Source organism: Gossypium raimondii, chromosome 6 (genome assembly GCF_025698545.1).
Source record: "Gossypium raimondii isolate GPD5lz chromosome 6, ASM2569854v1, whole genome shotgun sequence".
In the NCBI taxonomy this organism is placed as follows: Eukaryota; Viridiplantae; Streptophyta; class Magnoliopsida; order Malvales; family Malvaceae; genus Gossypium; species Gossypium raimondii.
The window spans coordinates 32943675-32955709 of NC_068570.1; the positions used below are offsets into that span (position 1 = coordinate 32943675).

A 12035-nucleotide genomic window follows, 5' to 3' on the forward strand; every position below is an offset into this window, starting at 1 on the left:
AGGAAAGTATTGAACTAGATGTTGACGTTTGAAATTAGGTAAAGTTGACATGTTTATGTAAGTTTTGATGATTGTTTTTGAGGTGCCTCTAAATGAAATATTGGTTAATTGAATTAGGACTTTTGGAGTGGCAAATATATGCATGTTTAGGTATGGTTTGATGCCTTGTAAGTGTTCACAAATTGTTCAAATGATTATACATGAAATGGTATAGGAAATGGCTTGTTTTTAGGTAAATTTATGTCCACATGGCCTAAGACACGGGCGTGTGACTTAGCCGTGTATGACATATGGCCTGGCGACACGGCTGTTATCTAGGAATTCCTTTGTATGTAAGTCAGTGAGTTACACAGCCTAGCATACGGCCTGGTACACGGGCGTGTGACCCTACTCAGAGAGTTACACGGGTGAGGACACGGGCTGGGACACGACTGTGTGTCCCTAGCTTGAAGGTTACATAGCCTGTGACACGGGCATGTGTCTTAGCCGTGTGAGGCATACGGTCGTGTGACCCCTATTCCCCATTTTTTGTGAATTTTTCTTAGACTTTCCAAATGATTTTAATTTGGTCCCAAACTATTTCGAAGGTATTTTTAGCACCTTGAGGGCTCGATTTAGGGACGAAATGTGTATGTATGATTGACTTATGATATGTTTATGATAGTGGATGAAAATATGTTTAAATGTTCCATTTGTACGGTAATGCTCCGTAACCTTAACCCGACGATAGATATGGGTTAGGGGTGTTACATTTAGTACTATCAGAGCTATGATTTAGTTAGCTCTTGGACTGAACGTAGCATGTGTGTGATGCGACGAGGTCCATGAGCTACCTAGTGATAATGGCTCTTCTCTCGAACTGCCCAAAGGACCCATTACTCGAGCTAGGGCCAAGAAGTTCAAGGGTGCAATTTCAACCTTGGTGGATCGAGTTTGGGGTGAATCCGTAGCTGGTTTACTTGAAAGCTCATGGGCTAGCAATATGAGCAAACCATGCATCCTACTTCAAGTTCATTCAGCTCAACCATAGTTCATTGAGCTCATCTTTAGCTCATTCAGCTCATCTTCGTTTTTCTCCTAGCTCAACTTAAGCTTATTTGCGTTTAAATATTTATTTTCTTGGAATAATTATTTAAGTTGTTAGTTAAATTAGTTAAGCTAATTAATTAAGTTAAATCTTGGTCAAATAATTAATAAGTGTTATTAAATATGTCCTACCTAGTTCGGTGTCTTGAATATGTCCTAAACTCATACAAATCTTTGATTAGTTCACGAATTTTATTAGCGATTTTACATTCATTTGTTGCCCATTTTAATGTGTTTAAAACATAATTAATTTGCTAATTTAAATTGGTGCAGAATTCTTCTTGGGCGGCATGGGTGCATGCACCTTAGGTTCATTGCATTTGGCCGATACATGCATGGTACCCCAAAGGAATGTTCAAATTAATTTGCCAACTCCAAACATCTACATGCAGCCCATTTCAAGTGTTCACATGAGGGACTATTCAATGATGGTGTTCACACATATTTGACTCTCCAAAACCGACTTTTCACACTTGTGTGGCTGTTCAACAACTCTCTTTAATGTAGCTATCTTTTCACCAACAAGTGCCAAATTAATGAGTTATTTAAGGGCATGGCGAACCTAGTCATGGCCAATTAATTAACGGTGCATTCATCTCTACAAGGTTCATTTCCTTAATGTTTAAGCTGCCTCTTGGAGATCTCATTCAGCCGAACCATACTAGTGAATTAATTCTGGAATGATCATGAATTTTCCTTAGCTATTAAGTGTGTCTATTCGGCTAGCCTAGGGATTACTATAAATATTTGTTTGATAATTTGTCAAAGGACTTTTGCCATTTTGATTATTGAATTAAGTATTTTGTGAGGAATTCTTCTCTCAATTTCGTCCAAAGACTTAGTTGGCTTATCTACTAGTTAGTGGCGTCAACCTTTGTTCTTTGCATCCTGAACTTATCACTTTCACCCAAAGTGTGGCGTTCATTTGATACCGAGGTTCCTATCTTTGATAGATAGTGGGTCGAGGTCCTTTTACATTCGTTTTCATCCACCTTAAAGACATATAAGATTCGGGTCAACATTTTCCTTAGTGTTGGTTCATTTTTGTTTTAAGCTTTTCTTTCCATTTCACCTTAAACCGAAAATTCCATACCTTTAATATTTGTTTTCTTTCTTTCTTAGCCGAAATACCTTACCAACCAATTCCTTTTAACCTTAAATGAACCATAAACACCTTCATTGAATAAACATAACCTTTTGAATCAAGTCGAACGAAACTTCATCGTTAGAACGATCGGGCAACAAAACGACTCGGAATCATCCACGAGGCCGGGGCGTATCATTTGGTATCAGAGCTACTAAAACGAGGAGTTTGGACGTTCGAGAAGAGCCGGAGTAAGTAGATTTATTTTTCTAAAATCACATTCTACACTCCTTTATACCCATTTTAGTGAATTTTCACGCTATTTAAAAAAAACAATTTCCCAATTAGTGAATTCATTTTATACGCCACGTCTTTAAACCTTTCTTTCATTCGAGCCTACCCTAAACCATACGACTTTCCCTTGCAAACCCCTTGAAGCCGACCCTCTAAACTAAAGATCAAGCCCTACCGAGTCTTATACGAAATTATAAGAGAAGAAACGAGAGGAAAAAGGCACGAGTGTGGGAGCATATTCGAGAGGAGGTAAAAGCCAAAAGAGTGAAAACACGAGCGTGAGTGTCGTACTTTCTTTTCTGAGTGAACGTGAGTCTTTGTGGTGAGGAATCTTTAATATGTCTCAAAATCCCGAGCAAAACATGGCGGAAAGGACTGATAGACAACCGATAAGAAATGTTGGAGGAGGAGTTCCCGATTTAGGTCAACAAGCCCTCTTAAGGGAATTCCAACGAATGCTTCGAAGTGAACTTGAATCTATTAATGAGAGACTCGATCGAGTGGAAGGAGGACCAACACGAGAAGGAACCCCTCAAGGACCGAGAAGGGAGCGAGGGCGAGCAAGGCCTTTCGTGGATGATCCCTACGAGCCAAGCGAGGTGAAAAGTGACCAAGCGTCGAATCAAAGCGAGAGACGACAAGGTCAAAGGAATAGGGGTCCTAGAGATTGAGGCCAATTTGATGATGATTTAAAAAGTATTAAGCTATCCATTCCTCCCTTTCATGGGAAATCGATCCTAAGCTTATCTAGAATGGGAGAGAAAATTGAGATGGTCTTGAGTGTCACAACTACTCGGAGAGCAAAAGGTGAAATTAGGCGGCAATCGAGTTCTCCGATTACGCAATGATATGGTGGGATCAACTCACAACGAGTCGAAGAAGGAACGGGGAGCGGCCAATCTCATCTTGGGCCGAAATGAAAGCCGTAATGCGTAGGAGATTTATACCTTCTTACTATTGTCGTGAACTTTATCAAAAGTTGAAGAATCTTACGCAAGGAAATCTAAGTGTGGAGGACTACTTCAAAGAAATGGAGATTGCCATGATACGTGCGAACGTGGAAGAAGATCGCGAAGCAACCATGGCTCGATTCTTAGCTGGACTTAATCGTGACATAGCCAATATGGTGGAGCTTCAACACTACGTTGATATTGTTGATATGGTGCATGTTGCTATCAAAGTTGAAAAGCAATTGAAAAGAAAAAGTTCTTGCCGAACCTTTCCTAGCACCAACAATCCTCAAAGGTGGAACCAAGGCACGGGTAAGAAAGACTTATCTAATCGTACTAAGGATCAATCTTTGTCTTCTAAGATGAACAAACCCGTTGGCGAAACTAGCAAGGGCAAAGAAGTTGCCATTCCGAATCGATCGAGAGAAATAAAGTGCTTCAAGTGCTTAGGGAGGGGCCACATTGCGAGTCAATGCCCTAACCGAACCAACATGATTGTACGGGCTAATGGAGAAATTGAATCGGAAGAAGAAGATGACGAAGAACCCGATGAAATGGTCGAAAAGGAAGAAGAGGATGAACTTGAATACGCCGTTGATGGCGAAATTCTCGTTATTAAACGAAGCCTTAGTCTTCAAAGTGTTGAAAATGAACAACAAAGGGAGAACATTTTTCATACACGTTGCCATGTGCAAGGCAAGGTGTGTAGCTTGATCGTGGATGGCGGAAGTTGTACAAATGTGGCCAGCACTTTAATGGTTGAAAAACTCAGCTTGCCAACAACTAAGCACCCTCAACCTTACAAACTTCAATGGCTTAACGATGGGGGGGAGTTGAAGGTAACTAAGCAAGTTTTGGTGCCGTTCACTATCGGAAAATATTCCGACGAAGTCCTATGCGATGTAGTACCCATGCACGCTGGTCATATGTTATTGGGTCGTCCATGGCAATTTGATCGCAAAGTCATTCATGATGGTTTCACAAACCGCTACACCTTCAAATGCGATGGGAAAAATGTAAATTTGGTTCCCATGACGCCGAGGCAAGTTTATGAAGATCAATTAAAACTAAGGGAGAGTGTAGAGAAATTTCGGGAATATGTAAAAAAAGAAAAGAATGAAAAAGAGAGTGAAAAATATATTGAGAAGAAAAAAGAAAAACAAATGAAAAATGTGAGAGAAAAAATAAATCAATCGAACAAAAAAGAGAGAAGAAAAGAGCAAAAGAAAATGAGTGTTTATGCGAGAGAGTGATTTTAGGAAATCTTATTTGATGCAAAGAATCGGTTCTTGTACTTATCTACAAGGAAACTCTTTTGAATACTAACGAGTTGGATCCAAATTTGCCCTCTTGATTGTTTCTCTTTGCGGGAATTTGAGGACGTGTTTAGGAAGACATTCCTAATGGGTTGCCGCCATTCGAGGAATAGAACATCAAATTGATTTCATTCCGGAGCCTCTATTCCCAATCGTCCGACTTATCGTACTAATCCGAAGAGACCAAAGAGTTGCAAAAACAAGTTAATGAACTTATGGAGAAGGGATATATCTGAAAGCCTTAGCCCATGCGCCGTCTGCGGTTTTATTGGTACCAAAGAAGGATGGAACATGGCGATAAAGCGTAGATTGTCGCATGGTGAATAAGATCACAATTAAGTATCGACATCCAATACCGCGACTCGATGATATGTTGGATGAATTGAGTGGTGCTCGATTGTTTTCTAAAATTGATCTAAAGAGCGGATACCACCAAATTCGGATGCGTGAAGGGGACGAGTGGAAAACCACTTTTAAGACGAAGCATGGGCTCTACGAGTGGCTGGTTATGCCATTCGGGCTTACCAATGCGCCCAGCACTTTCATGCGCTTGCTGAACCATGTTCTTCGTTCTTTTATCAGAAAATTTTGTGTTGTCTATTTTGATGATATACTTATCTATAGCAAATCCTTAGATGACCATTTGTTGCATTTAAAATCTGTTTTGGATGTGCTTAGAAAAGAATCTTTGTTTGCTAATCTTAAGAAATGTACTTTTTGTACTAACAAGGTTATTTTCCTAGGATTCGTGGTCACTTTCGGAAGGACTGGAGGTTGATCAAGAAAAGGTGAAAGCTATTCGAGAGTGGCCTAGACCCACGAGCATTAGCCAAGTGAGGAGCTTCCACGGATTGGCAAGCTTCTATCGACGATTTGTTCCAAATTTTAGCACCTTGGCAGCACCTTTAACTAGTGTGATCAAGAAGTCTTCTGCCTTCTATTGGAATGAGGAACAAGAAAAATCTTTTATTGCTATTAAATCGTGTTTAACTAATGCTCCATTACTTGTGTTGCCTGACTTTGCTAAAATGTTTGAAGTTGAATGTGATGCATCAGGTGTCAGGATTGGAGCTGTTTTAACACAAGATGGAAGGCCCGTGGCATACTTTAGTGAGAAGTTAAATGGAGCCGTTCTCAACTATCCGACGTACGACAAGGAGATGTATGCTCTAATTCGAGCTCTCGAGACATGGTAGCACTACTTATGGCCAAAAGAGTTTGTCATACACTCGGATCATGAGGCGTTGAAACATATCAAGGGACAAGCAAAATTGAATAAACGACATGCCAAATGGGTAGAGTATTTAGAATCTTTTCCTTATATCATCAAATATAAAAAGGTTAAGGAAAACATTGTGGCTGATGCATTATCTCGACGATATACTTTATTATCACATTTGGATGCAAAGTTGCTTGGATTTGTCTTTTTAAAAGAAATGTATGTTGACGATGTTGATTTTGGTGCTATTTATAAATCCTGTGAAAATAAAGCTGTTGATAAGTATTTCAGGTTTGATGGTTTCCTTTTCCGCGAAAGTAAGCTTTGTGTGCCACAAAGTTCAATAAGGAAATTGTTGGTAATCGAGGCACATGGTGGTGGACTTATGGGCCATTTCGGGTGGCTAAGACGTTGTCAACCCTCCATGAGCATTTCTTTTGGCACAGGATGAGAAAAGATGTTGAGCGGTCGTAGTCAATTTATAACTTGCAAGAAGGCCAAGTCCAAAATCAATCCGCATGGACTCTACAAACCATTGCCCATAACTGACGCACCATGGGTCAATCTTTCAATGGATTTCGTCCTAGGACTACCAAGGACAAAAACGGGGAAGGACTCTATCTTTGTTGTTGTAGATAGATTTTCCAAAATGTCACATTTTATAGCTTGTTCTAAAACTAACGATGCTGTCCATATTGCTAATTTGTTTTTAGGGAGGTTATGCGACTTCATGGAGTTCAAAACCATCGTATCCGATCGAGACACAAAGTTCCTAAGTCATTTTGGAGAACTCTATGGGAAGGTTAGGAGCGAAGTCTGCATTTTCAACAACATGTCATCCTCAAACGGATGGACAAATGGAGGTTGTGAATCGGGTGCTATCAACTCTATTGCGAGCAATTATGCGAAAGAATATCAAGTCGTGGGAGGAGTGTCTACCGCATGTAGAATTTGCTTACAATAGAACCGTCCATTCTGCTACTAAACATTCACCATTTGAGGTTGTTTATGGGTTCAATCCTCTAACTCCGTTAGATTTGCTTCCTTTGCCCAATGATCAGCTTGTCCATTCTGATGCTAAGAGAAAAGCTGAATATGTAAAGTAACTACATCAAAGGGTGAAAGCCAACATCGAAGCTCGAACCGAACAATATATGCGAGCTACAAATAAAGGAAGAAAGCAAATAGTGTTCGAACCCGGAGACTGGGTTTGGGTTCACATGAGAAAAGAACGTTTTCAAGACTGCGAAGGTCAAAGCGCTACCAAGAGGAGATGGTCCCTTTCAAGTGTTGGAGCAATTAATGAGAACTCTTACAAGCTTGATCTCCGGGGATTACAATATTAGCGCAAGTTTTAACGTGGTGATTTATCTCCCTTTGATGTAGGTAGCGATTTGGGGACAAATCGCCTCGAAGGGAGGAATGATCTGAACGAGGTCCATGAGCTACCTAGTGATAATGGCTCTTCTCTCGAATCGCCCAAAGGACCCATTACTCGAGCTAGGGCCAAGAAGTTCAAGGATGCAATTTCAACCTTGGTGGATCGAGTTTGGGGTGAATCAGTATGGGTTTACTTGAAAGCTCATGGGCTAGCAATATGAGCAAACCATGCATCCTACTTCAAGTTCATTCAGCTCAACCATAGTTCATTGAGCTCATCTTTAGCTCATTCATCTCGTCTTCGTTTTCTCCTAGCTCAACTTAAGCTTATTTGCGTTTAAATATTTATTTTCTTTGGAATAATTATTTAAGTTGTTAGTTAAATTAGTTAAGCTAATTAATTAAGTTAAATCTTGGTCAAATAATTAATAAGTGTTATTAAATATGTCCTACCTAGTTTGGTGTCTTGAATATGTCCTAAACTCATACAAATCTTTGATTAGTTCACCGAATTTTATTAGCGATTTTTACATTCATTTCTTGCCCATTTTAATGTGTTTAAAACATAATTAATTTCTTGATTTAAATTGGTGCAGAATTCTTCTTAGACGGCATGGGTGCATGCACCTTAGGTTCATTGCATTTGGCCGATACATGCATGGTACCCCAAAGGAATGTTCAGCCGAATTTGCCAACTCCAAACATCTACATGCAGCCCATTTCAAGTGTTCACATGAGGGACTATTCAGCTGATGGTGTTCACACATATTTGACTCTCCAAAATCGACTTTTCACACTTGTGTGGCTGTTCAACAACTCTCTTTAATGTAGCTATCTTTTCAGCCAACAAGTGCCAAATTAATGAGTTATTTAAGGGCATGGCCGAACCTAGTCATGGCCAATTAATTGATGGTGCATTCATCTCTACAAGGTTCATTTCCTTAATGTTTAAGCTGCCTCTTGGAGATCTCATTCAGCCGAACCATACTAGTGAATTAATTCTGGAATGATCATGAATTTTCCTTAGCTATTAAGTGTGTCTATTCGGCTAGCCTAGGGATTACTATAAATATTTGTTTGATAATTTGTCAAAGGACTTTTGCCATTTTGATTATTGAATTAAGTATTTTGTGAGGAATTCTTCTCTCAATTTCGTCCAAAGACTTAGTTGGCTTATCTACTAGTTAGTGGCGTCAACCTTTGTTCTTTGCATCCCGAACTTATCACTTTCACCCAAAGTGTGGCGTTCATTTGATACCGAGGTTCCTATCTTTGATAGATAGTGGGTCAAGGTCCTTTTACATTCGTTTTCATCCACCTTAAAGACATATAAGATTCGGGTCAACATTTTCCTTAGTGTTGGTTCATTCTTGTTTTAAGCTTTTCTTTCCATTTCACCTTAAACCGAAAATTCCATACCTTTAATATTTGTTTTCTTTCTTTCTTAGCCGAAATACCTTACCAACCAATTCCTTTTAACCTTAAATGAACCATAAACACCTTCATTGAATAAACATAACCTTTTGAATCAAGTCGAACGAAACTTCATCGTTAGAACGATCGGGCAACAAAACGACTCGGAATCATCCACGAGGCTGGGGCGTATCAGTGTGAGTCTAGAAATACATGCCATTATATAATTGCGATAGTGTGATAACTTTGGACTCAAATTGAACTATGTTTTATTATAGATAAAATGTCATCCCGATGAAGTAGAAAGTAATGTGCAAGCCTCCATTCACAAGGCAGCTTCTAGTGGTAGTAGGCTTGTATCTGAGGGCTGAGAAGGAGAGGCTAAAGAAGCGTTCTTCAAGATGATGTCTGAATGGTTTACTGAGTTTGTGAGAACAAACCCTATGGATCAATGACCTTCACCCTTATCTGTATCCCAACCGGTCCCCGTAGTTCCTCAGGGTTTGGAACTATTGTGAGTGAGCAAGCATCCAGTTGATAAAATCTGAAAGTATGAGGCTGAAAAGTTTCATGATACAGCTGAAGATGATCCGGAGAGAGCTGAGTTCTAGTTAGATAACACAATTAGGGTTTTTGATGAATTATCTTGCACACCGATTGAATGTTTGAAACATGTTCTTTGTTTGTTGAAAGACTCGGCTTATCAGTGGTGGAATACCTTGATTATGGTAGTATCGAGGGATCGAGTAAACTAGGAATTCTTCCAGACAGAGTTTAGAAAGAAATATGAGTCAGAGATTCCTAGATAAGAAACGCAAAGAGTTTCTTGAATTGAAGCAAAAGTTTCTTGAATTTGTGTGACTTAGTAAGTATGCCGGGGAACGTGTAAAAATAGAGGTTGCTATGTGTACTCGGTTTGAAGATGGCCTAAATAAGGATATCAAGTTGTTAGTCAGGATTCTTGAGTTAAAAGAGTTTGTGGTTTTAGTTGATAGAGCACACAAGGCTGAGGAACTTAGTAAAGCGAAGAGAAAAGCCGATTCCGAGGCTCGTAATTTGGGAAAAAGACCTATGGGAAAATCATTCTTTTCTCCATCGAAGAAACCAAAAGAATTTCATAACTGTTCATTAGTTTCAGTGGGTTATTCTGGAAGAGATAGAGGAAAACAACATTGGAGCTCGAAACCTTAAGCTACATCTGTAGCGAGCATGGGCAGTGTTAGAACTAAAAAGCCTGAAATTCAACAATGTAATAGACGATACTTTGGTGAATGTAGACTAAAAGATGGGTCATGTTTTAAATACAGTTCTTACGATCATTATCTTAGTGGCTGCCCTGAAAGGTCTGATAAAGAAAAGACTTAGAACACTCGTTCAAGTAACACGATTGCGAGAAGGAGACGCCCCAGAATACTAGAAATGCTGGTAACAGTCGTAGTGGGACAAAAGATTCTGTTATGAGATCTGAGGCACGGGCACCAATTGGGGCTTATACGATTCGTGCTCGAAAGGAAGCTAGTGCCTGATGTGATCACCGGTACATTTTCTATCTTTGATACTAATGTTAATGCTTTGATTGACCTGTGGTCAATGCATTCATATGTATGTACAACTTTAGTGTTAGATAAGAAAATACCTTTTGAACCGAATGAGTTTGTGGTTAAAGTAATGAAACTTTTAGGTTAGTATGTGTTAGTCAATAAAGTTTGTAAAAACTGTCCTTTGATGATTCAGGGTTGTAACTTTCCTGCTAATTTGATGCTACTACCCTTTGATGAGTTGGATTTGATTTTGGGTACGGACTGGTTAACTCTGCATGATGTTGTTGTAAATTCTAGACGAAAACATATCGTGTTAAAATGTCAGATCAGTGAAAGGACCTGAATTGAATTAGATAGACAAGATGGTACATCTAATGTTATTTCAGCTATGACAACTGTAACGCTCGGGTTTGTGCAAGTGTACACAGTCGTTATCAAGTAAAAAGTAAGTATTGAGTTATCCTCTTCACAGGGATTGTATTTGTGCTAAGTCACTTAATTTGTAAAATTATATTAACAATTTGGTAAAATAAAAACACAATATAGTTGAGAAGTGGTGATTAAAATATAATAAACTAAATGAAATGATCCCTAATGCAAATTATCCTAAGTATGCAAACTATATGAATAAAATAAATTTTAGTAAAATTAAACACAATTTGCAACAATTATAACATAAAAAACCAGGACAATTACTTTAATTAAACTTTATTTATTATCAACATGCTTAATAATATTCGGAAAAACATTCCATGGCAACTCGATCTTTCATGAGTTTGGAAACCACATTAGGTCCTTTCAGAATCCTTTACTTAGTAAATACGCATTTTACTGATCCTTATTTACTAAAGGTTTCTTAGCATTCGTGTGAGGTAACAGGGATGTGTTAGGTCTGAAACAAATTAATCACACAAATCTAAACACTATGCATATAACAGAGCTTGGTTAGAGTTGATATGCAACCTACAATTTAATCGGGTTAGGATCTAAATTGAGCATGCACATTTCAATTATTCGTCCATTAGCCGTCGTCTGGTTAGGATCTCTTAGCTAATTTAGGTGCATTCCAATCACATATGAACGAATACAAACTTGATTTTAATTGAAAACATGATTGATTGAGGCACAAACATTATAAGCTTGAATCAAATAAATATTATTTAATCAAAATAATTATTCTAGCTTAAATAAACTTAAGCTATCATTGTTGTAAACAAGAACAAAGAACATATAGCAAACATCTTTAAATTAAATTTAAAGAAAAGAAAGATTAAACCCACTTCAGAGTGGCTGTCACCCAAGACTCTAACTGACGAGCTCCTTCACTTCTTTGCGTTGCTCCTTTGCGGATGGCTCTCCAAGGTTGCCGACCAAAGGTTCTTTAAGAGGCTTAATTGCTAAAATCCTTATGCAAGAATGATGAAGGGATAGCTAAAAGAGTTTAGAGAATGATGAATTAGTGAGAAATGATGGGATGAGGGATGATTGAAAAAGTGAGAAATGAGCTCTTATTTATAGGTGAGGCAAGGGAGCTAGTTTGCTAAAAATAGGAGTGTCTAACTTTTGAAATTTCTTCTAAGGGTGGCCGACCATGAATTGCGGAAAGGTGGCTTATTTTTCCTTGATTTTTGGTAAATTTGAGTGCCACAACAACCCAGGACTAAGACTCAGTCTCCAGCAAATCTTCGGGAAAATCTTTGATTTCTTTAACTCTTCAAAGACTTTTTGTAACTAAATCGAAAAATGGTTTAG

At 38.6% G+C, this 12035-nt stretch overlaps 1 protein-coding gene across 1 annotated transcript; it reads left to right on the plus strand.

Moving 5' to 3' along the window:
• The first annotated feature begins 3308 nt into the window (after nucleotides 1–3308).
• LOC128041720 (uncharacterized) lies at nucleotides 3309–5926 on the plus strand. Its single transcript, XM_052632021.1, has 2 exons — nucleotides 3309–4514; nucleotides 5474–5926. The coding sequence occupies exons 1-2, from the start codon at nucleotides 3309–3311 to the stop codon at nucleotides 5924–5926; spliced, it is 1659 nt and encodes a 552-aa protein (XP_052487981.1).
• The last annotated feature ends 6109 nt before the right edge of the window (nucleotides 5927–12035 follow it).